This window comes from Phascolarctos cinereus, unplaced genomic scaffold, assembly GCF_003287225.1.
Source record: "Phascolarctos cinereus isolate Bilbo 61053 unplaced genomic scaffold, phaCin_HiC Scaffold_9;HRSCAF=440, whole genome shotgun sequence".
Classification (NCBI taxonomy): domain Eukaryota; kingdom Metazoa; phylum Chordata; class Mammalia; order Diprotodontia; family Phascolarctidae; genus Phascolarctos; species Phascolarctos cinereus.
Genome location: NW_027556402.1, coordinates 22833036 through 22857687, shown reverse-complemented (window position 1 = coordinate 22857687; position 24652 = coordinate 22833036). Strand labels below are relative to the sequence as shown.

General features: G+C 41.0%; 1 protein-coding gene across 1 annotated transcript in view; it reads right to left on the bottom strand.

The window, feature by feature from the left end:
• FRAS1 (Fraser extracellular matrix complex subunit 1) overlaps positions 1 to 24652 on the bottom strand; it is a 479438-nt gene that overhangs the window by 164515 nt on the left and 290271 nt on the right. The window contains 4 exon segments of the mRNA XM_020988371.2: positions 7277 to 7603; positions 15936 to 16020; positions 20566 to 20836; positions 22587 to 22727. Of these exon segments, the coding sequence (XP_020844030.1) occupies positions 7277 to 7603; positions 15936 to 16020; positions 20566 to 20836; positions 22587 to 22727 (824 nt within the window).

The following is a 24652-nucleotide window of genomic DNA, read 5'->3' as shown; positions in this document are numbered from 1 at the left end:
TAACATCCAGTACATACTGATGGGCCTAAATGCTGAGATCAAAGATCTAAATGTCTACAAGGGAAGGAGGATGATATCACAGTGAGAGAGGTAAACAGAGACAGTGACCCAAAGATAAGTTAGATCACCTCAAAGAGAAAGGTAACGTTACTTGGGCTATCAAGAAGAGAAGGAAAGACTAGAGAAGGTTCATAACTAGCAGCTCAAGGAGGTCACATTAGCCATAGAAGCCAAAGCAAGCCCTACTGCATAAATACATCTGCAAGAAGCAAGAGGTCCAGGCAAGGGAGTTCTTGAACCAAATTTTACCAAGTTATGAAAGCTGGTTGTTAAATTCTCAGTTTGCTCAGATTGTTAAGTTTATACCTTGGAAATCAGCAAATGCTAGAAATCCGGGTGTGGTTTATTGTTTTGCTGATTGACTAGACTTAAGAAAGTGAGAGAGAAAATGTTAATAATGTCGGTTAAAGGTATAGTACATACATTCATTTTCAGAGAGCTCGTGGTTAAACATTTACCAGCACACCCCTGGGTCTAGGAAATGGAAATGCCACAGGAAATGTTGGCCATACTTCCAACTCTGTCTCCCCTTCTAACTTCTTATGAGCACAGATCCACTGGGAACTCAAGTAAGCATATTGCTTGCCCCTGGAGACTCTAAAAAAATTCAGCTCTTAGGCAAAGGAAAGAGATGGATCATCTCCCACCTGAACAAAAGGGTGGGCAGGGCTTTCTGATGCATGTTCAGAGAAGAGAACAGTCAGCTTCCCTTCTTCCTGGGAATGCAGGCAATCCTCACATCGAAGGGATGGAATGAAAGATGCTTAGCCTGAATGAGAAGTCTTAAGGGAGATAGGATAGCTGTCATCAAGGCTCTAAAACGTTGCCAAAAGATAAAGAGATTAATACTAATAACTGGCATTTATATAGTGCTTTAAGGTTTGCAAAGTATTTTACATGCTATCCTCACGAGTAACAATACTATCACCACTTTACAGATGAGGAAACTGAGGCAGGGAATAATTAAGCGACTTGCCCAGGTTCACACAGCTAGTAAGTGTCAGAGGTCACCTTTCAACTCAGATGCATCCACTGTGCCACCAGCTGCCCCAGACAGCAGGCAGGAGAAAGTTGCAAAGAAGCCAATTTAGATTTAATTTAAGGAAGCTTTCCCCTCCCTTAACAATCAGAACTCTTCAAAAGCAGAATGAGGTGTCTCAAAAGGCAGTGGGTTCTTCCTCCCTAGAGGTCCCCAAGCAAAGGCCAAACAGGAATCTGTCAGGTGTCCTATAAGGAGGGGGGGTCTGTGCAATGGGTTCATCCCAGTGGGTCCTGCAAGCTAATACTGACAGCCACAGTTAAGCTCCACGAGCCATATCACTACGCCTCTGACTCATCTTTGTCACTGAGCTCAAGGATCTGTCTGGGTAACCCTGGCTGGGGGGATTATGCTGACACTAAGTCAAGGGAGGGTTTCCATGCCCTCCTGTAGTAGGGAGGACCCCCGGAAGATAATCCAGATATGAGGGAGCAGAAACATTCTGCTTTGTTCCCTCAGGAGGGTTGCAAAGGTCAGACTTCAGTCTTCCAACTGCTAAAATTCAACTGGCAGAGAATTCTTTGGCCCTCGAAATTCCTTGATTACTTAATCTAGGAATTTACTCAGATTGTGAATCCTCTAAAGGGGTCTGAGTATGAATACTTCCCTATTTCTTCAGACACTTACTAGCTGGGCGACCCTGGACAAGTCACTTAATCATTCCCTACCTCAGTTTCCTCATTTGTAAAATGGAGATAGTTTTAGTCCCTATCTCCCAGGCTCACTGTGCAGATAAAATAAAATAGTATTTCTGGGTTCCCTTGGACTTAACAAATACTGACCATTGGTGTAGGTGGACGCCAAGAGTGGGGTCAGTCAGGTGAGTAATACCACTCTACTTCTAAAAGGGCTTATTTGAACATTGACCAGTGCAACTTGGCACTGCAGGAAGAAGGGTCTTGTAGGGGCAACTCCAAACTTATTTCTCAGGAGCTATAGGTCTTTCATGTCCCTTCTGCACTCTTTATCCGTAGCCCTTCTCTTATAGATGAAAACACCATTTTTTTTCTTCCTAGGACAGCCAACTCAGCTGAAATCTGAGAACTAACCTTAAACCTAAGGACACACCACACACAATTATTCAGCAGTGCATTGTAATGAGCTCTAAGGGCAGAGATTAGAACACCGGGTAAGAAAGCTCTGCAGCCTGGGGTTACGCTGAAATATTTCCTAACAACCTCTGGATGGGAATCAGAAAGGAAGAGAAGAAACCGCCTTCTCTGGGTCTAGACAGTCTCCTTCAGAAATCAACCTCTCCAGTTCTTCTCCCAGGGCTATTGCAGGAAGGTGATAATGAGGATGAAGGAGAGGCTGTGTATCTGCCAAATCTACCTCCTTGTGTTACTATCTATATTATGCTACCACTGACACTCTCAGTGCTGGCAAAAGATTTTTTAAAATAATGAGAGACAAGAGATTAAGAAACTGACTAATAAACCACCCTAAATTCAGCTTTCTAGCTTCATTATCCTCTCTTTCAAGACATAAATGATCTTTTGCGGGGATAACTATTGGTGATTTCTAAAACGTCTTCAGCAACTCAACATTTCTTCCAGCTCACCAGGGATGAGTCTGTAGACACTTAGTTGGGGCATAAAAAGGGCCAACAGAATGACTTTTTTTTTCAATCTTGCAGGAATGGGAAAGAGATTTCTCTACTGCATCTAGGTGAGGAAATCATTAACTATCGCCAATCAAGAGGTAATCCTTCAGATTCCACCCAGTTTCATCAAATGGAATCCAGAAAGATTCTCTTCAATATGGAACCCAGCTTCCCAACTCCATGCTCTAAGGATTTTTGACTGGATCCCAAAATGAGTTCCCTTCTCCTTTTCCTGCCTGGCTAACTGAATGGTTCTTAATTCATGATATACCATAAGCTATGAACTTCACATTTTATAACCCATTTCAGATGGGCAGATAAAAGCAACAGCATGCCTTCTTCTATTTTTGTGACCAGGGCAGAAGATGAAGGAACTAGGAGAAAATGAAGCAATTTAGCCTCAGTATTTTCAACAACCACAAAAAACATTGTTTTGGGGTTTTTTTTCAAAACTAGAGCAAAAGCAATTTTCTAAACCCACAATATTCATATTGCCACATGTAATGAAATGAAAAATGAAAAACAGCTTCATTGTAGAGCTAAAACAATCGAGAAAGGCATATCCCCTCTTAGCCTACTTCTTTCATATAAACAGAAAGTCTAATAAAGCCCAGATCAGTGAACTGCAAAGTGCATAAAGCAAAAGCATCCTTACTTATGGTTTTAATCATCTCTCTCAAACAAGAGGCCTGTCAATTCTTCCCCTTCTTGTCTATATGCTGTATTTACTTGTAGTGTACATGCTGTTTCCTCTGCATGGAACAAAAGCTTGTTGAGGGCAAGGACTATTTCATTCTTAAGTTCCTATTCCCAGCTCTTCACAAGTTGCCTGCCACATAATTGGCTTTTAATAAATCCTTGTGGACAGAATATGCTTTGCATGACTGCACATGTATAACCTATATCAAATTACTGCCTTCTCAGTGAGAGGAAGTAGGGAGGGAAAGAGAGAATTTAGAACTCAAAATTTGAAAAAACAAATGTTAAAAATTGTTTTTACATGTAAGTGGGGAAAATACTAAATAAATAATTTTTAAATAAATACTTATTGAAATTAACTTGACAACTAGGTAGTTGATAAAAAGAAAGTCAAGAAATGGATTTTAGCAAAAAAAAAATTGGAATATGGAAGGGGAACAGTGGGAAAGGAGAGAAGAAGGAAAGGAAGGATGTTAGGAAATATTTTTAAGATAAACTACCAATAACCATTGGGGGGGGCAGGGGTAAAGTTCCAGAAGCTTTAATAATCAGAGAAATGTAAATTAATACAACCCAGAGACTGAGCGGTATGGGGAGGGAAAGATTATGGCCCCCCAATGTTTGCAGGTTTGCTCTTATTATGCCTTTGAAGTAAATATCCCTCTGTAAAAGCTAATCTGACTATAGCGGTTAAAGAGTGTTTAAATGGGACTGGAGTGTTGGGTCTCTAAAACTGGAGGAACAAAGTCAGTGTGGCCTTGGCCAACATCAGAGCCAAAAGTCCTCCCCAGCCCTCAAAGAGTACTGGGAAGGTATCCCTAGTGCGGGGGGAATGTTGACATGGAGCACCTGGCTTTCAGGTAGCAGGCGCCAGAGCAGTGACTTCCATAATGTCATCAAACTAGACAAAATTCCAGAAGATGGGAAAACTGATGACTATGGAGGCTGTGGGAAGGGAGACATAGAAAGACACTGCTGGCAACTAGTTCAAACATGCTGGAAAATAAATTGGAATGGTGCAAATAAAACTACTCACTTGTTTATACCCTCTGACAGACTGAACCTATAATCCAAGGAGTTTATTGCCAGCTAGAGCATATCCACACATACCAAACTTTTCAAAGAAAAAGCATGGAACCAGACAAAAAAGAAAAGGCTGGGGGAAAAAATGTGCCCTCCAATGAAGAATAGTTGAACAAATTATGGGGGGCACTGGCCCCAGGGATTTCATCAGGATAGGGAGCACCTGGAGAAGTGGCCTCCAGCCCCATTTAACCACTCAACAGCTAGATTCCTTTTTACAGGGGGACATTTACTCCAAAGGTAGAACAAGAACAAACATTAACACCTCGCCCCCAACACCCAGAAGGGGCATAATCCTCTCCACACCCCTCAGTGTCTGGGTCGTTTTCATCCACATTTCTCTAACTATTTGTGCTTTAGAAGCTTTTTTGAACCTATCAAACCTAACCCCTGTACTAACAAAGAACTATAATTTTTCCACCATATATGATTTTAGTGTTGTCTGGAGCTCTGAGCAGTTCAACAACATGCAGCAGGCCACGTGGGCGTTAGCACCTCAACCCAAGTCTTTCTGACTCCAAGGCCAGCTCTTCATCTACTCAATCAAGCACCCACTCAGGATATCTTTGCTAAATGTCTACTGGTCTTGGAAGAGAGAAGGAGGTGAGCTGATGAATGCTGGATACGACAACGAACTTATTCTTCTTTAGTCATGTTCAGTCTGGTCTGACTCTTCATGAGTATGAGTGGGGTTTGGGGGTGTTTTCTTGGCAGAGATACTGGAGTGGTTTGCCATTTCCTTCTCAGATCATTTTACTAATGAGGAAACTGAGGCACAAAGGGTGAAGTGACTTGCCCAGGGTCACACACCTAGGAAGCATCTGATGACAACAATTAGCACTGGGAGGTCATTGCATTGACTCATTTTCTGGGATTTAGTACAAGGAAGGTTTCTGGGGTATGGATAGGCATAGCAAGAAATGTCATATGCTTTCAGATATGGTCTTTGCGCTGGCTTGTTTTACTTAGCTGTTCTTTCTAACTGGAGAGGTAATGGTGGCTTTTGGCTTTCTTTTGTTTGTTTCATCACCAATGAAACTTTAAAAAAAAAAGACTAATGCATTGGGGAGGAAAATGAAAAAACAGGCTTTCTTTTAGACTCACAATCAAACAATTTTAGGTAAGTCCTGAAGGGTCATAGATATACAGCAGAAAGGGATCACAGAATTCACCTAGTCTAACCATACACTTTATAAAAGTGAAACTGAGGCTCAAGGATTTTAAATGACATGCCCAAGGTCACACTGTTAAAATTGAGATTCAAACCCAAGTCCCATGAGCTCTTTCCCATAAATCAACAAACATTTCTTAGGTGCCTTATGCATTCAGATGATGATGATGATGACGACGATGAAAGCAGGAAGGAGTCATGAAAGGTTATCTGGTTTATCCTTGGCCCTTCAATCAGCACTACCCTTTAAAAATGGCGGCCAAAAAAAAAAGTGGGATCTGGGCTGCATTGAAAGAGGTGTGGCTTCTGGGAATGGGAAAGTGATAGTCCTCATGTGCAGTGTTATGCTCAGTTCTGAGTGCCACAGTCTAGGAAGAACAGGCATAAGCTTAAGAGTGTCCTGAGGAGGTCAACCAGGATGGTCAACAGCCTTGAGTCCAAGTCATGAAAGGAATGGTTGAAGAAACCGGGGGTATTTAAGCTGGAGAGGAGTAGACTTCAGAGTCATCTTCAAATATCTGAAAGGCCCTTGTGTGGAGGAAGGATTCAATTTGTTCTGTTTAGCCCCAGAGGGTAGAATCAGGAACAGTGGATGGAAGTGGTCAAGTGGCAATGCTAGGTCCCATGCCAGGAAAATCAATGTGTAAGAACTGGAGCTGTCCAGCGTGGAATGTGCTGCCTCCAGAGGTGGTGAGGTCCCCCAAGTTTGGACATATTCAAGTAGAGGTTGGACAACTATCTGTTGAGTGTCTTATAGCAGAGATTTCCCTGGGATAGCTGCAGTTTGGATTACATGATCATGAAAGTCTCTTACAAGCTCGGATTCTGTGGCTGCGGGGAATCCCAGAGATGCCACCTTAGGCCATTCACATCATTCCTTCCTTCTCTGAAGCCACTGCAATTTTTGTGGTTCCTTCCTACTTGCTCTTAACACCACATGCCTGGAGACTTAAATGCAACTCAACCTTCCTAAAAATCTGGCAAAAATGATTTCTGTTCTGACAAGTCACCAAGGGCTATCTATGGAAGTTCTGCCACCCACCCACCCAGTCCAATAGCAGAAGATGTGACCCCTAAGAAGCAGAAAGCTTCAAAAGAGTTGCTCAGTGGCCTGCTCTTTCACTATCTCCATGGAATTCAAGGGTGTGATGGGATATTCACGAAGATGACATTTCTTCCTTTTCTCTTTAATGGGGAGATGGTCCCCAGTGATATCAAACTCCAGTTCCCCTTTACTGATACTGCTCCCCCAAACTGAAATACCCTCCCTTCCCTCCTCCACCTATCCAAATCCTAACCCACTGTCCTACCTCCTCCTTTGAATTATCTCAGGTGACTAGGTGGTATAGAGGTCATCCTCTTTCATGAAGTTCCACAGCATTTGTAATCTGTACTGCACAAATTAGAATTTTATTATGCTCTTATGATGTTCTCTGCTTTGTGGCTATGTTCTTTCTCTCCAAATAGGTGGTAATACCATTAAGGACAAGGACCATATTACACTTCTTCTCTCGGCACACAATAGGGACATAATGTGTTCTGCACACACTGACCAGAATACAAGGGAACACATTATCAACACCAACATTCTAGCTTAAACACCAAAGAGACTGATGCTTACCTTTGGCACAATCTGTACTTTGAACAGTATATTCTGGAAGGAGTACCCATCACTGGCCTGCAGGAGGATAGCATCAGAAGTACTGGCTGAGCCATCATGTGTGTAGTAGAGAAGGCCTCTGGCCAGATCATCCAGCTGGAACTGGTGGACAGGGGCACCCGGATCACGCAGTGGCTGGAGGAGCTGGCCGTGACGAGGGGTGTTTACCACCTCCACCATCACCTCCTGAGGATTGTCGTCATCTCGGATGTCCAGGAGCTGGGTAGTGATGGCAGCACTCTGCCCTGTGCTGATGCGAAGAGCTTCATTCCTCAGCAGATAAGGAGCCTGCAGAGAGAAGAGAAGTTATTTACTCAGTCGATTTAAAAGGGTCTAAATGTCAAGAGAAGGACATGGTGGGGTCAAGAGTCATGAAGATAAACACCAAATATATCACAAGCTGCCAAACCACATTCCCCAGCAAAGTCTCAAGTGGAAGAGGAAGGAGACTGAACCATAACCAAATGGCTGCCCTCATTGAACCGCCACCAATCTCTCAGCTATACCTTGGAAACACAGAGGTTCCCCTAGATGGGGAAAATTTATGGTCTAGAAGGGGTCCTCCATGATCACATGGCCTCCAGACATTCAGGGATCTTTTCATCCTCAATTCCAGGACCTCCTTGGAAGTCTACAATGGACCCCAGATCCACTGAAAAGCCCCCTTCCCCTAGCCTGAATGCGTCCAAACAAGTTGGACTTCACACTTCCACGTTTCCTCCAGAGTCTATTCGAGGTGATTTCTAAGTCCCCTAGGTCCAGAAAAAGACTCCTCAGAGAAATAACAGACCTGAGAGGATTCTCTGGGTCAGTCCCAACTGAACCTACAGTATTAATAGCAGAGATAAAAATACTGGTTTTGAGGGTCTTACATTATTTTAGTTGTTCAGCTGCTTTTCAGTCATGTCTGATTCTTTGTGACCTCATTTCGGGGTTTCTTGATAAAGATACTAAGTGATTTCCTATTTCTTTTTCCAGATCATTTTACAGATGAGGAATCTGAAGCAAATACGGTTAAGTAACTTGCCCAGTGTCACATAGCAAATAAGTATCTGATGCCAGATTTGAACTCAGGTCTCCCTGACTCCAATCCTAATGCTCTATCTACTGCACCATTTATCTGCCCCTCTTACTTTATACTAAGTGACATACACATTGTATGTCTTTTTTGGGGAGGTGAGGATGGAACTAAAACTAGGATTTCACTGCTGCGAGAAACTCCCCATAAGGAAAGCTCATCTTCAATATTAATTGGTACCTCCTAGGTAAATCGTAATCTTAGAGCTGTCTGGAGGCACTAAGAAGTTAAGCAGGTCGACACAACTAATGCGGGTCAGAGGCAGAGCTTGACCCCAGTTCTTCCTCCTCTGAAGTCCGCTTTCCATCAACCACACCACAGTGTTTCTCACACGTTTGTATACGAGGTCACTAGAGGAGGAAGACAACACAAAAGCTGGGGCAACTGGAGCATCCTTCAGGGAGAAGGAGGTACCCAGAGGCACATGAAAGGCCTGTGTTTATCTACTTCTACATGCCAGAAGTGTCGATAAGTAGCACCATCTTTGACTATGGACAAGAATGTTATTAATATACTTCCAAGAAACTCTATGAGCACATGTTCTATTGGAATAAAACTGGTTCAGTTGCTTGGAATAACCCTGTGAAGTAGGCTTCCTGGTCAATGGTATTAAGAGCTCTAGCAAATGCCAGAAGAAATGGCAAGTTTGGAATAGTGACCTTTGGGGTAGGGAAATTCCATTTGGTCATTCAACATCATTTACTCCCCAAGAATTCTGTGTTGAAACTGATGAAATCATGCATACTAACGGAAGAAAGAAATCTCAGCAGTGAATGCACCTATTTCCAAGTATCCTCTTCCCCAGCTCAGGACCATTCATGGAGAGGAAATGCCCACTAAAGCTTCAGAATTGGCTCATCAGCCCACTACCACACTCAATAACTTCCAATAGCTCCCTATTACTTCCAGGAGCAAATATAAAATGCTCTACTTGGCAGCCAAAGCCCTTCATAATCCAACCCCCTCTTATCTTTCCAGTGTTCTTAGACTTGCCTTCCCAACATATACACTTTGATTCAGTACCACTGGCCACTTGGCTGTACACCAACAAGACATCACTAGCCTCCAGGAATTTCCTCTGGTTGTTTCTTATCCCTGGTATACTCTCCCTCCTCTGCTCCAACTACTAATCTTCCTGGCTTCCTGTAAGGCCCAAGTAAAATCCCCCCTTCCACGGGAATTCTTCTCTGACCTCCTTTAATTCTAGTGTTTTCTCTCTTTTATCATTTCCCATTTATCCTGTATCCAGCTTGCCTTATATATATATATATTTATTTGCAAGTTGTCTCCCCCGTTAGATTTAAGCTCCTCTGAGGGCAAGGACTGTCTTCTGCCTCTTCTTATATCCCCAGTATTTAGCACAGTTCCTGACACATAGTAGGCACTTAATAAATGTTTCTTGATTGATTAAGAGAGTTTTTTGGGAGAACAGCAAAAACTGACATGTGATATTTTCCCCTTAAAAAGTATTATTTTTAGGCTTAATGACGGAAGTCATCTTGGAATTCATGGGTTTGGATTATTAACACCTCAAGGGCAGTGCCTTTGTCCTCTACCCAATTTCTATCTACTATAACACCTATTACAGGGTTCTCTCCACAGCAGTGGATACTTAGGAAACATTCACTGTCATGAAGAGGACTAAGAAAGTGCGAAAGGAAGAAAATGGGATGAGGCTTATTAAATTCTGATAAGTGCTTTAAAGCAATTAATTATCTCTGAAAAGGAAGATCTCACTCCTTAGCTCCCAAGGGTAAAAGTTGTGCTAGACAGCTCAGGTTTCCACACAGCTGAGGACTGACCCCTTCAAGCTTCTCAAATACTTCAAGAATCCATGTTTCAGTGAGAATCACAGAAATCATCTAATTGGAAGTGAACTATAATTGGAAGGGTCATTGAACCCATCCCATACCTGACCACAACTGTCTCCACCATTCCACTTCCATGGGGCCATTGATGTAGATTACAACTCTTCTATGACTTAGCTGATGGTTCTAACATCACTTCTTGGCCAACCTGGTGATGAGTATCTTAACAACAAACCTACAAATCTATCACAGTGCTACATTAAAAAAAAAACCTAACCATTCAGAATGGGAATATTTTTTTAAATGCATTATCTATTTAGTTTTCATATTTTCTCATTGTCTTAGGGTCAGATCACTATGGTGAACCCCAAATATTTTGTATTTGGTAATACAGGCAATGCTGGGACCTGAGAGGTATGTTTGATCCCAAGCTAAATGACCTTAGTGATTTTTGAGTCCTTAAACCTGATTTTTATGATTTTTTCATCTCCTCTCTTGTTTCTTTAAGTGGGCCTGCCTATAGGAGCCTCTTTTCCCCAGTCTATTGCCACTAATCTGCTATAAGCTGGGGAACCAGATAACAGCTTGTCAGAATTTTGTGTTAAGTAAGAGTAAACAGGGTCTGAGGAGGGGACCCAGGTACCTGCTTAGCTTCACCTTGAATAGGATACTCTAGAAGGTGCACCCTTCCTCAGGCATGCAGATGTGGACTACTGCACTAACTTGAAGTCTTCTGCTCAGAAGCCATTTTTGTTTGCTTCTTTCTTTTTCTCAAATACATCCCAGGTAGTTGTACTTTGAGTAGGTAAAATGTTACTCTACTCATCACTCATCATCTGTCAGAATGTCCTTAACACCTACTAACCCATGGGGCAAATCTATGGTAACTGGGTTAAAAGTCTTTCATCTGTGAAGTAACAATTACCTTTGTCTACTCACACTGCCACCCTCAAAAAAATCCATGATTACATGATTCTGAACCTTTAATTTTCCTCATGCTGGACTCAGTCGCACCCCCTTGGGAAACAGCCTAGAGGTTAGCTTAAATGAAACTCCACACATTTCAGAAGCAGTCAACCTCACTGAACCCTGGCTGTGATAAGGAAATGCTAAGTGCCATTACAGCTATATGTGTATGTGCAGATGATGGGGAGTTGGTGGGGGGAGAAGGGCAGTGAAAGGAATGATGGGGGAAAGGCACTTCTTCCCTCAGGATCATAGATTAGAACTGGACAGGATCCCAGAGGCCATCTAGTCTGGTAGCTAAGTGGTGCAGTGGATAGAGTGGAGTCAGGAAGACCTGAGTTCAAATCTAGCCTCAGACACTTATTTCTCTTTATCTGCTTGAGTCTCCTTATCTATTAATAAAAGGGGGGAGAAGGAATAATAGAAGCACCTACCTCCCATAGTTGTTATGAGATAAAATCTGTAAAGTACTTTGCAAACCCTGAAGCACTGTGTACACACCAGTTATTGTTATCATTACTATAGTCCAATTCCTTCACTTTAGAGTTGAGGAAACTAAAGCCCAGGGTGATTAAAGGATGGGCCCAAGATCACACTGGTAGTACGCATCGGTGGTAGGATTTGAACCCAGGTCTTCTGACTCCAAAACCAGTACTCTTTCCCCTAATTCAGTGTCAACCCATTGCATGAACTCAGCAGCGATACACCTACTCTCCATAAGTGAGCCACACTACTAACTCTGGATTTTCCTTCCAGTTCTCTGAATTAATATAACAATCATCATCATCATCATCATCATCATCATCATCATCATCATCTGAATAGGGTTCTATCTCTAAGTTAAGAAATTCGACAAGATCATGCCCTAGGGCAGCAAGAAGGCAATGGGGTCATCAAGTTCTCTGAATAAATATGATGATAATAATAATAATTATAATAATCTGAAGAGGGTAGGAAGAAGACAATAGGCCATCAGGCACTAGGCCAGGTAAATTCACATAGCATACAGTATACTATACAAACTATGTTTTCTTCAGGATTAACTCATGTCCTTAACATATTGTAAATACGATCATAAGTGTTTTTTCAAGATGAGTCTTAAAGAGTTAAACAGCAAAATAATCAAAAAGCCAAGGCCAGGAGACAAGGAAAACATCACTGTCCTTTGGAACAGAAATGTATAACTTTCTTAAGACCCTACTTTCTTTAATCCAAATCTCTTTCTTAGAAATCACATGAGTCCTCCCCACCCCACCACATGTCCTCTACAAAATACACTCCACATTAAAGTGGTATTAGCACTGTCTGACTGACACAGCATTACCACGGACATGTGATGTGAAGCTAGGGGATTATCCATCTCCCAAAAGACCAGTTGGCAAAGGCCAAAGCTGTGAGTGTATGCACGGGAACGACCCTGGCAGACTGCAATGTGGACAGCAGAGACCTTAGCCAGTATCAACACATAAAAGTGGAAGTGGCCAAACTGATTTACTTAATGATGTCTCAGAGAAGCTCAGAAGCCTGCCAGAGAGGGAAGAGATCAAAAACCAGAAGCAATAAAAATCATTAACTCAACGATCTCCCATCCCCCAAATCCCATCTTTAGAAAATGTCACACACATAAAACATTCTCACCAATCGGTACTTGAGTTCCTGGCAACACCAACTCCATATTTTAAAAGCACTTTAGGTGCTTTAGGTCGGAAAGTTTTTTTGCCACTACTAATCCTAATCCTTTGGCCCACTTAGTGGAAATTATTTTGTGAAAAACAGAAAAAGAGGTGGGGAAAACCACTAGCAACCACTGAAGGAGGCCCTTTGGGTTCCTGTTTATATGAAAGCTATGTTGTGTTTTAATTACAGACATGAGAAATACCTTATCTCGGCTCAAAAGGCATTACATAGTTTGAAATGTTTATGGAATAGAGTTCAAATGAAATCAGCTTGCAATTAATTAATCAGGGCTTGATCCCTGGGTCATCCCTAACATACGCTAATTCCATCTCTGATCACTGATCATTTTGGGGTCCACACAGACCTCCTCTTAGCGTTCACAGCTTATCATTCCTGGGCCTGTCTTTCCTCATTCTGTGTTCATGGGAAGACCCTTCAGGTGCATGAGGCTCAATGAATCACACTTCTACCACAAATATTTATGTGAGATATATAAATGCAACTTGTCAGAGATGAACTATGAGAAGAGAACGCCATTACTCTGAGTTTTACGATATCTACCAACACTGGTCTTATATCATACTCTTGTCTTTTATGCATAACATTGCCCTGTACCAGGGCTCATCAAATTATGGCCAGAGGGAAAATCCAGCCTGCAAACAAAGAAGGTTTTTGCAGTATTAAATAGCATTTTATTGTACAATTTTTAAAAACGTAAAAAACATTCTTCACTCAAGGTCCTACAAAAACAGGTGGCCCTCATAATTTGCTAAATCCTGCCCTATGTTAATGAAATCATAGATCTGGTCCAAAAAGAAGTGGATTCATATATTTGTTTCAGTGATTCTACCAAGTCTCAGTGAGAAAACTCCAATAAACCACACATACCAGTACCTAGTCTGCAATTTATATAGTTATAGAGTTGTTTGGTAGGATGAAGAGGTCAAGGGACATGCTAACAGTCACATGGCCATTATGTGTCAGAGACAAGACTAGAACCTAGATCTTCCCAAATGAAAGGCCAGATTCCTATCCATTATACAACACTTGTCATTATACTAGATACCTATGTAGACATATACAGATGTCTCTATGGAATAGGATCGTCATTTAGGAAGACTGAGGGATGACCAGAAGGCAACTTAACTGCTGTACCTTTCAGGGAATGTAAAAGATGTAAGGGAAATATTCTACCATGATGGGTAGATCTTCTATGGAAGACTAATAGGAGAAGAAGGGCTAGAATTACACAGGATAAGGAAGTGTGGCTGGGGTTTGTATTGTCATCTTGATAGGAACAGATACTCTATAAAAATCCTTTTCTTCACTAAAGTTCTGGATAGAAGATGCAATGCCATCCCCTCAAAACTAACAAAAGCACCAATAAACTAGTATAATGAATACTTTAGTACCAGTAGACTGTAACCAAGTTATACCAAGCACACTAATACATAAGGAAATCCTACCCCCATCTACCCACCCCACCAACCATATCTCAACCCAATTCCAAAAGAAAAAAACAACAGCATTGGAGGTGATGCTGGGTAATAAAACCAGCCCTGGAGTGGTATTCAGGACACTTGGGTTCTACTTCCATTTCTTCTACTCTGTAGGTAACTATGTGACCTACTATGAGGCCATCTCTGGTCCTCTGGGTCCCCATGTATAAAAAGAAGATCTTGGACTAGACTGAGGATTCTTAACTATTCTGAGCCCTGGACCCCTTTGGCGATCTAATGAATCTCACTGAGAGAAATGATTATTAATAACCAATGATTTGGGGAGATTCTGATTTTTTTTCTTTTTCTTTTTATCTTATCTTTATCTTCTTTTTCTTTTATCCTAACTTCAAGATCTCAGTCTCTGAAGGTTGAGCTAACCTCCTCTAGCCAAATCTCACCCAAGTGGTGTAGCTACTGTATTCTACTCAAGTTTGAGTGGGGATAAATTCTTTGACTAGATTGCCCAAGGCTAGGGGTAACTTAGAAGTAAGTGACATAATCAAAGTTGAGGTCCAGCCCCTCATTGTAATATTCATGCTCTCATTAATTGTTAACCAAACAGAACTGAATGCCACCCTCAGCAACACTTGTCTTCCAATGGGCATATAAGCCATGAGCCTGCCGCCATAATTGTCTTTGGTTTAAAAGAGAGATGGCCAAATAACCATCCTTTTATTAAAATGCTGGCATTATTAATTAAAATGATTAAATTACCCAGAAATCGTGTCTCTCAAACCTTTTTAAATGTTACAGCATGGACCCCTTTCAGGATAATGTTATTTTTAATGCATAATAAGATGCACAGAAATACAAAGGAAACCAATCATACTGACATAGAGTTATCAAAATATTCAAAAAACAAGCTAACAGATTCTGTATCAGACAAGACGAACTTCATGAAACAGTACGTCAACTACTCTTTAGTATCATGTGGAATCCTCTAATGGCACAGTCACTGATGCCCTGGTACCTTGCAAGATCAGAAGTGTAACAATAATAACAGTTTATATCACTATAGCTCTGCAAAGCTATGTCTAGCCTACTTAGAAGAAGGTTAGTTAGCAGAAATTTAGTAGCTAGTTAGTAGAAAGTTAGTACTAACAGCTAGTTAGTAGAAAGCCTGGGTCTAGAACTGAAGTTTCCATTCTCTCATTTGGCACTTACAAACTCCCTCTGGGAGAAGCAGGGTGGGTGTTGTGTTCTCTATTTTATAGATAAGGAAACTGAAGCTCAGGCAGGTGGACAGCTTAGCCCAAGTCTTTATAAAGTAGGGGGGTGGAGCGGGGGATCCGGGTCTTCCAACTTTGACATTAGGGCTCGTTTTGTCTCTGTGACCCTACAAAAAGACAAACTGTCCCCACTGTCCTTTTGCTCGAAAAAATGAAGGCAGCAGGAATTTGGGGCAGCCTCTCATGATCTGTTTGCCAGGAATTCTGCACTTTCCCCAAACAAACTGCCTTCAGAAATCCACATTAGGGTTTGTCAGTCATTACCTGTAACAAACTGCCTTCAGAAATCCACATTAGGGTTTGTCAGTCATTACCTGTAACAAACTGCCTTCAGAAATCCACATTAGGGTTTGTCATTACCTGCGTGGAAAACGCTTGGGTGCTGACCAGCTGTGGTTCAGAGAAGAACTGTCGGTCACTCACTTTCAAGGAAAAATGGCCTTTCCTGAAACAAGTATCCAAGAAAGAAACAAAGACAGAAATGATGAAGTCAGTCATTAAGTAAGATCACGATGAAGTCTGTTTGGGTTGTACAAAAGTCAGGAGCTGGATTACAGATTAGTTACGGAATGGGCTGGGGAAAGGTTGCAGGTAGGAGGACATGAAGACTTGACCTCCAAATCAGGAAATTCTCGCTATCAATGAGAAGCAACACGGGAATTCATCTTAGGAAGTTGCCCGGCCACTGAGTGATTAAGTCACACAGTCAGTATGGGCCACCATGTTGGGCACTGTTGTTGACTTGTAGCAGGGCAGCCTTCCTGATGCCAACGCCAGTTCTCTTTCCACTATACCACACTGTCTCCTTGTGACGAGTCTAGTGGAAATCAAAGCATAAGACTGATAATTACCCAGGATGAAGTCAGGATAAAAATATTCTGGTTTCCTACATTGTTTTTAAAATTCATGAAAGGAATATAATGTAATATTATTGTGTGATGAGAAATGATTAAATGGACAATTTCAGAGGAAACTGGGAAGGTTTCTCTCTGTGAATGGATGCAGAGAGAAGGGAGTAAAATTAGGGGAACAATTTTTATAATGATTATATTAAAGAAGAAATATAACTTTGAAAGATTTTAAAACTCTGATCAGAAGAAGCAGCATACCGCTCACTTCCTGACAGAGAGATGATGAAATTAAAATGCAGAAAGAGAAATACATTTGCTAGCCTGGTTAATGCAGAATTTGTTTTTGCCAGATTATGCAAGTATAGATTGAGGGATTTGGGTTTTGGATTTATTTGCTTGTTTTTAGTTTGTATAAATGGAGGAGGAAGAGTGGGAGGGACAGATTAATTAAAAAAAAATACTGGTTACTTGAGTGACTGAGTCATTCTGACTATTATAAATACACAAATTAAAAAGAAAGGACATATGAAGAAAGACGCTATCTGTATCCAGAGAAAAAACTGATAACCAGAAGTGTGTATAGAATAACTTTACATACATATGCCTATTTTTGTCTAACACTAGTCATTTCTAGGGTGTGGCAGAGGGAAAGGAAGAAAAAAGAAAGAAATTTACATGATAATTTTATTACATATTTAAAACAAATAGCAAGTTATACATAATAGATATTTGCAGTTTCGTGTGCAATCATCTTTTTGTTATACTATGTTATGGAAACGCTTGTTTTAGTCTATAGATTAAAAATAAAATAAATTTTAGAAAAAGAAAAACAAAAATAGCCAATTAAAAAAATTTACGATTATCTTCAGAGTTAAAGAATTAGGTGTCAGCTATCAATCATGCACTCAGTATTTTAATTTCTAAACCAGCATGAGGAACCTCTTTCCCACAGATCTCGTCAGAAGCTCTGCTGGATGTCGTTTCACTGTGTAATCATTATTCCACAAAGTGAGCTAATGAAAAAGGAAGTGGGAGACCAGCGCTTCTGAAAGATTTTGAAGCTTGGGGAATCCTAGGGGACATTGTAACTTTTTTGCTCAGTTTCAATTAAGTTCCAAATAGATGATATGCCTTTCCTCCTCCCCTCTTCCTCCCTTCTACCTCCTAATCTGGTCAGCTAATCCTATTTCAGTTTCATTTTTTTTTTGTTTTTTTCTGTTCTCAAAATTCAATATTATAATATGCAAAAAGTATGCTATAATAATCAGTATGCAAATAAATAGAGAATATAGGCATGCCTTAGACCTGTAGTTCTCAACATTTTTGTTCCATGAGCCCCTTTTAACCAAAAAAACCGTGTTGTAAACCCCCAAGATAATTTACTATAAAATTCGCATTATTCTTTATAATCATAACTGTTTAAAGTATGCATAAGAATTTCATGCAAACCCCTTGACCACTGTCACAAACCCCTTGAGGTTGATGAGACTGATGAGACTGAAATAGGATTGACTGAAGTAGCTGTGAAAAGACAGACATAAAACGCACTACCCTTGAGAATATCTGATGTGTTTCTGATCCAAATGCCATTTATTCTAAGTCCTAATTTTGTGTGTGTGTGTTCAAATGAAAAATCTTACAGTACAATTAAGGGAAAGTGAACACAAACGGTACAGTAGCACCCAGCTGACGGTCAGTGATTCCCCAAAAATGGCCTACAGGACCTTGTAGACAAATATAATAATGTATACAAGAGGGTATAAATGAGGGCGGGGAGATTTGTTGTAAATAAAAGCAGGGAAATCAGTAGAAATACTTCCAATAAAGTGAGAAAAAAAGAGCAGCTGGGGGAGTATTATTTAGTGCATATATTGTATCAGAGAGGCCGCCACGATGTAGAAGATAGAAAGATGACTTAGGAAGCAATTAGATCTGGGTTCAAGTTCTGGCTCGGTGGCCCTCAGTAAGTCATTTAACCTCTTAGTGCATCAGACTGTTGTCACTCACTGTGTGCCAGGGCATTGAGCTAAGCATTAGGCATAAGAAGAAAATTCAAAAATGGTTCCTTCCCTCAGTCATTGTGAAGTCCTCAAGGGAAGGGACTGTGTCATTTGCCTTTGTTTGCATGCCCAGAGCTCAGCTCAGTGCCCGACACATAACAGGTACTTAATACATGTTTACTGACTGATTCATGGAACTCATAAGGGGGAAAACACACACACACACACACACACACGTGTGTGCGCGCGCACAGGTAGAATGAATTGGTGAATCTGCAGCAATTCTCTCCACAATGTTGTCTGGCCTCTTTCAAGACTCAGGCACATTTATTACTCTTGCTATGATTACAGTTAACAGTGAACTTTTTTTTTTTGAGGTTGGCAATATTGTGAGCAATGAGCTAATACCAAAAGAAGACTTCATATTCATCTACCTCCCAATCTGCCTGTCCCCTTTATGGCAGAACTGGAATGGGAAAATAGTCTGAGAGTAAATGAATAAAACCATATATATTCAATTAATCTCCTTTCTATGCCTTTAATTCCATATGCCTATTTGCACCGACAGTCAACTTAAAATGGTTTGCACTGTAGATGAAAAGCAGTGAGATGGATAATCCAAAATAAGGGCTAATCCAAATGATTAGATCTGCTTCCTTCCTTTTTTCTTTCTTCCTTATTTCCTTCCTCCTGCCTGCCTTTCCATTCTTCCTTCTTCCTTCCCTTCTTTCTTTCCTTCCTTTCTTCCTTCCTTCTGAGTCTTCCTACTGAGAGAAATGATTATTTCTCTCTTGTATTAATAACTAATTACTAAATCAGGACCAAGGTTTCTCCCCTTTTCTACTTCCTCATCCAGAAATCAACTTGTGTGGGAAATCTTAGGCAAAGACTTACCCAGGCTAAAAATCTAATCTAATTCAGTAAAAGAAATTCTAAGTTTGGGTTAAGTACATTCCTGCTCACTGTCTGTACTCAGAGAGGTCTGGGAAAATGTGGCTTTCTCTCTTTTGTCAGACAGGTGACATGAAAATTGATAAGTCTCTTTGACTAAGACTGGGGTGATCCAGGTCACATACCTCAAGACCCTCACTGGAACATAGCCTAGCCCCTCATTGTAACATGAGGGATCTTTGGCATTTGAGAGTGCCACTGACCTCTTTTTATTAATAAACATGCTAGCCTTATTAATAAAATAATTAAATTACTCAGAAACTATGTCTCTCAAACTTTTCAAATGTCACACTATGTCATCCAGGCTAGAGTGCATGGACTACTCACCATACCACCTCATTACTACTCAACAGGGAAACTTGGACTTCCTCAGTTTCCAACCTGGGCCTGTTTACTCGTTTTTAGTAAACTTGGTGGACCCGTCATTCCCAGGGGCCTGCCACACTGATGCTGAATTTGCAAGGACACCTGATTTGCTTAGTGCACTGCAGCTCAGAACTCCCAAACTCGAGGAATCTATGGGCCTCAGCCTCCCTGGTAGCTAAGATTACAGGCATACACCATCATGCCCGGCCAGGTTTAATTTAACTATCCAAACAGGCTCGGCTTCACCTAACGTTAACATCAGTTTGCATTCACAGGACATACACTGGCTGAGGTAGGAGGAGGAGACTGCCAGGCATGTGCCAAGTGGCAGAAGAAATATGGAACAGTTGAAAAATTAACCACAATTAATCCATTGACTCAATAATTAAGAGTTGACTGTACTCTCAGGTCTCAGTTTTAATATTCTTGGAAATGAATAATTCCTATCAGAGCATGTTTCATGACAAAATGATAAATAAATAAAATATTTACTCTAATAGATGAAGACAGAGCAGTTGGGACAACTGTGTCTGTGATAGATTTGGTTTCTATTGGACTTCACAACTATCTAATTGTGCCAGGAACTTTCCTGTCACGTCCGAGAATTACCCATAATTATGTGATAAAGTGAAAATGTCTGTAACGGAAGCATATTTGCTAAGCAGTTACAGGGAGATGGCGGCAGTCAGATGAAACTGCCTTGTACTTAGGTAATATCTATCATCCCAAGAAGCCGAGAGGCTGCTGCTGAGGTGAGGACGGAGAGGAAGGAGAGAAAGAAGAGGCTGAGGGGGGAAAGAGAACAGTCACGTGTTGAATCACCTGGGCTCGCCTTTGCTGTGCACAAAACGGACTCTCTTCTCTTTTAGGTCTTCCCAGTTAAAATGGTCAGCTGCACCCAGGGGGACCTCCTTCCCATTCGCCAGGAGCACCAACTGGCCGTTGGTGGGGATGCTGACAACATGGAACAGGAGGTCTGTGCCCCTGCCTTCTCCAGCACGGACATTCAGCAAGGAGAAATCCAGCGGCCTCACTGAGCCGATCCCCAGGGCAAGGGAAGCATTCGTCTGAAGGACATGAGTATAGGCGCTGCCTAGAAGGAAAAAAAACCCCACAAAACTGGCAATAGCAGACACAGACACATTCCCTGCTTCTCTGTCAGATAATCTATGCTGGGATGTTTCCACTTTGGATGAAAATCTAGGTCAGTGAACATGACAGGAAAGGCTATATGGTGAACAAAGCGTCAGGAAGAGTTGAGTTTAAATCTTGCTTCCGACACATGCTAGATCTGGGCAGCTAATTTAACCTCTCTGGGCCTCAGTTTCCTCATCTGTAAAAAGAAGAGTTTGGAGTCAATGACCTCTAAGGTGTCGCCTTCCTACTTCCAGCCTTTAAAATCGATGCCCCTATGATATGTGATCATTGAAATCCAAGTCACCTATATATCAATCTCATTAAGCAGTAGGGTCCATGAACATCTTTTTAAAAATATTTTGATAATTATATTGCAATAGAATTAGCTTTCTTTGTAATAGTATGTTCTTTATTTGGAGCATTTAAAAACCTTCTGAGAAGGGTTCAGGAGCCTCACCAGACTTACCAAAGGGGTCCATGACACAAGATAGTCTACAAACTCCTGCATTAAGACTAAGAGGTATGTCTGATTGCAATCAAAAACAGAATTTTTAAATTGGCATTTCTGGTGCAAGGATACATTAGTAGCAACTCTTAATTAGTCACTGCTTGGATTCAACTTCTGACATCATATTTGCTCAGATGCAAAATTAACCCAGGCGTGGAAGTCCTAAAATTCTGTTCATCACTAGGAATGAAATGTCCTTGTTAGGGATGTTGCAATATAGGGATGCAGTATCCCTATCCCAAACTATAACAATTGGAATTAAATACTTACGGCTTCCTCCTACACCTAGATCACAAAGGATAGCTTTGGAATGCTGAATTTTAGTAGGAATTTTTTATTTTTCGGCAAAGCAAGTGGGATTAAGTGACCTGCCCAAGGTCACACTGGTACTAAGTGTCAAGTATAGAGGCCACATTTGAACTCAGGTCCTTCTGACTCCAAAGCTGGTGCTCTATCCATTGCATCTCCTAGCTGCCCCTAGTGGGAAATCTTACACTATAACTCTATCCTATGGTGGCAGGCACACAGTAGGTACTGAAGGAATCTTATTAATTGATGAGAATGTAATTAACTCTCACAGGATGATTTCTCCACGACACGCCTAGAAGAATAAGCTGAATTCTCAATTACTGAGGGATTTACAAATGGGAGAGCAGTTTAGCCAAGAATGATAAAAATTAGCGACAAAATGACCTCAGAGATTTACTCACTTGAAAGCGCTGTGTTCAAATGTCAGCTGTAATTTAAATAAACAACTCTTGATATTGTAAATCATTTATGTATGCATCTTCTAGTTCCTTTAGAGCACTCATAATGGAAAGGAGGTTGATTTCTCAGTCTATTTGTTTCAGAAACGTGCACTTAACAGATATTCATTCATTCCACATGTGTCTACATTCTGTCCTCTATGTAGACACAATCACATCTCAACTGGTCATTCTATATATTGACACTTTAGATTGTTGTAAAGGGGTTATTATTTTCTCCCAATTAAAAAAAAAGCCTGTGGTACATTGGCTCAGCTTGTCCTTTGTCAATATCCGCAAAAAGTCTTTTGTTTCTAAGCAACTCAAGATACCTGCGCAAAAGTGAGAATACTGTAAGTGATATCTCTTTAACAAACAGTGCCTTTCCTGCTGACAACACAGCCGGTGAATTCCCAAGGCTGTCAGATGAGACTCCCTGAGGGGGCACTCACCATGACACGTTCCATTCTGGAGGTGGCCAGAGAAGCCAGGAGCACAGCTGGAGACACAAAGCCCATTCTTGAGAGACGTGCCATGATCACAGAGATGGCACTGTTCCTTGTGGCTGCACTCCAAACACTCTGGGGGACAGGCTGTCAGGAACAGGAAACAGTGAAGGCAGCCCTGTTAGTCCCACAGGTTCTCTAGGGCTCCCATGTCTGCAGTCAACAGTTAAAGCAAAAACAGAAAACGACTCTATGGCCAACATTAAGAAGACTGTGATCATCGCACAGGAAATTAGTGTGACCTCAAACGCGAATCATATCAGAGGTCAAACAGTGTGGGATTTGAGATCCCATATCAGGACACATTCAGCATTCACGCAACAAGCATCTGCTATATCTTACTGCATGGGGACGATTGTGCTAAGTATGAGCAACAAAGGAAAACATAACATTTAGATGAGATATGGGCCCCGCTCTCATGCTCTGTGTCTATCACACAGAACGCAATGGAGAATACTGTGCAGTGGCATAAGAATTTTAAAATATTATACATATATATATGATATATATACATACACACACACACATATATGTGTATCCACGCATAATGTGATTGTTTGTCCTTCATTCTCAAAGAGGACCGTGGCATCAGGGAGGTTACATACAAGTTAGTTGGATTTAAGTGAGGGAGGGCTGTGCAAAGTCACCAGCCTCACTTTCTCCCCTGGAGCCATCTGGGTCCAGTGGCCAGACACAGATCAGGACGGCTGGAGATGGCACAGGACGCGGCTGGGGACTTTGGCCTTTTTAAGATAAGGTCTTTAACAAATGTCAGTCTGACTGAGGCAAAGCCCATTCAGTGATTAAGGCTTAATAAAAAATGAGGCAGAGAGTGGCTTCTTTACCTAGCCAAAAACTATATATATATTGTATTATATGTGTGTATATGTATATTTAAACATATACATGTATACACACACACACACACACACACATATATATACACAAACACATAGTTAATCTTCATTGTTGGTAAACTCTACATTTGTAAATTTGCCTACTTGGTAAATTTTTTCACAATCCCCAAAATCAATACTTGCCATGATTTTATGGTCATACATGGGCATGTGCAGAACACCCATTGTGCATTAACTAGCTAAAGTTAAATAAGGTGAGGGACACTGTGCCTTCTTGTTTTAGCTCTCATGCCACAAACTAGCATCCTTCTTTGTCTATTAAATGTCAAGTTTTCCATGCTTTTGTGCTTTCTTGTTAGTGATTGGGGTGGGGGGGTAAAATGGCCCCCCAAGTGTCTAAAGTCTATTGTTCTTAAGTGCAAGAAAATTGTGGTGTGCCCTTGGAGAGAAAAAAATTGTGTGTTAGATAAGCTTCGTTTTGTCATGAGTTAGAGTGCTGTCCGCCATGAGTTCACCATTAATGAATAAACACAGTACACCCAGAAAACAGAAGAGGCAATTTGCCAACTGTATATAAGGTCGCCTCAGAAAATGCTAGTCAATGCTGAAATTGGAGGACTGCAGGTACATAACCCTGTATTTCTCCCAGAAGCAATGGTTCAGTATTCAGTGTTTGCTAATTCAGTATTCACAGCAACTTTATAGAACATAACAACTAGAAATTACAAGAATCAATTGTATACACACACGTACATACGGAGATACAGATACATAGAAGGTTACAAAATAAATGACTGGGTGAGGTACAAGTGGGAAAGCTATTATCAACCTTGGGAAAGTTATTATCAACCTTGGGAAATCAGAGAAAGCTACATGGAGGAGATGAGATTTGGGTTGAGTTTTGAGGGAGAAGTAGGAAAAATATTCCATGTAAATTATATTTTTGTTCACTAGATCCTTTTAAATCCTTTCAGGAATCTATTTAAATAATGACTATAATGAGTCATTTCGTAAAGTGGAGACTTTCGGGGTGGAGGTGGGGTTGTAAAGCCAATAATCACCCCTGATTTGTAAATTCAGATTCTGACAAAGAGAGGCTTATCTAAATTTGACCGGTTAAGAATCTCACATTTCTAGTAACTATATTTAAATAGT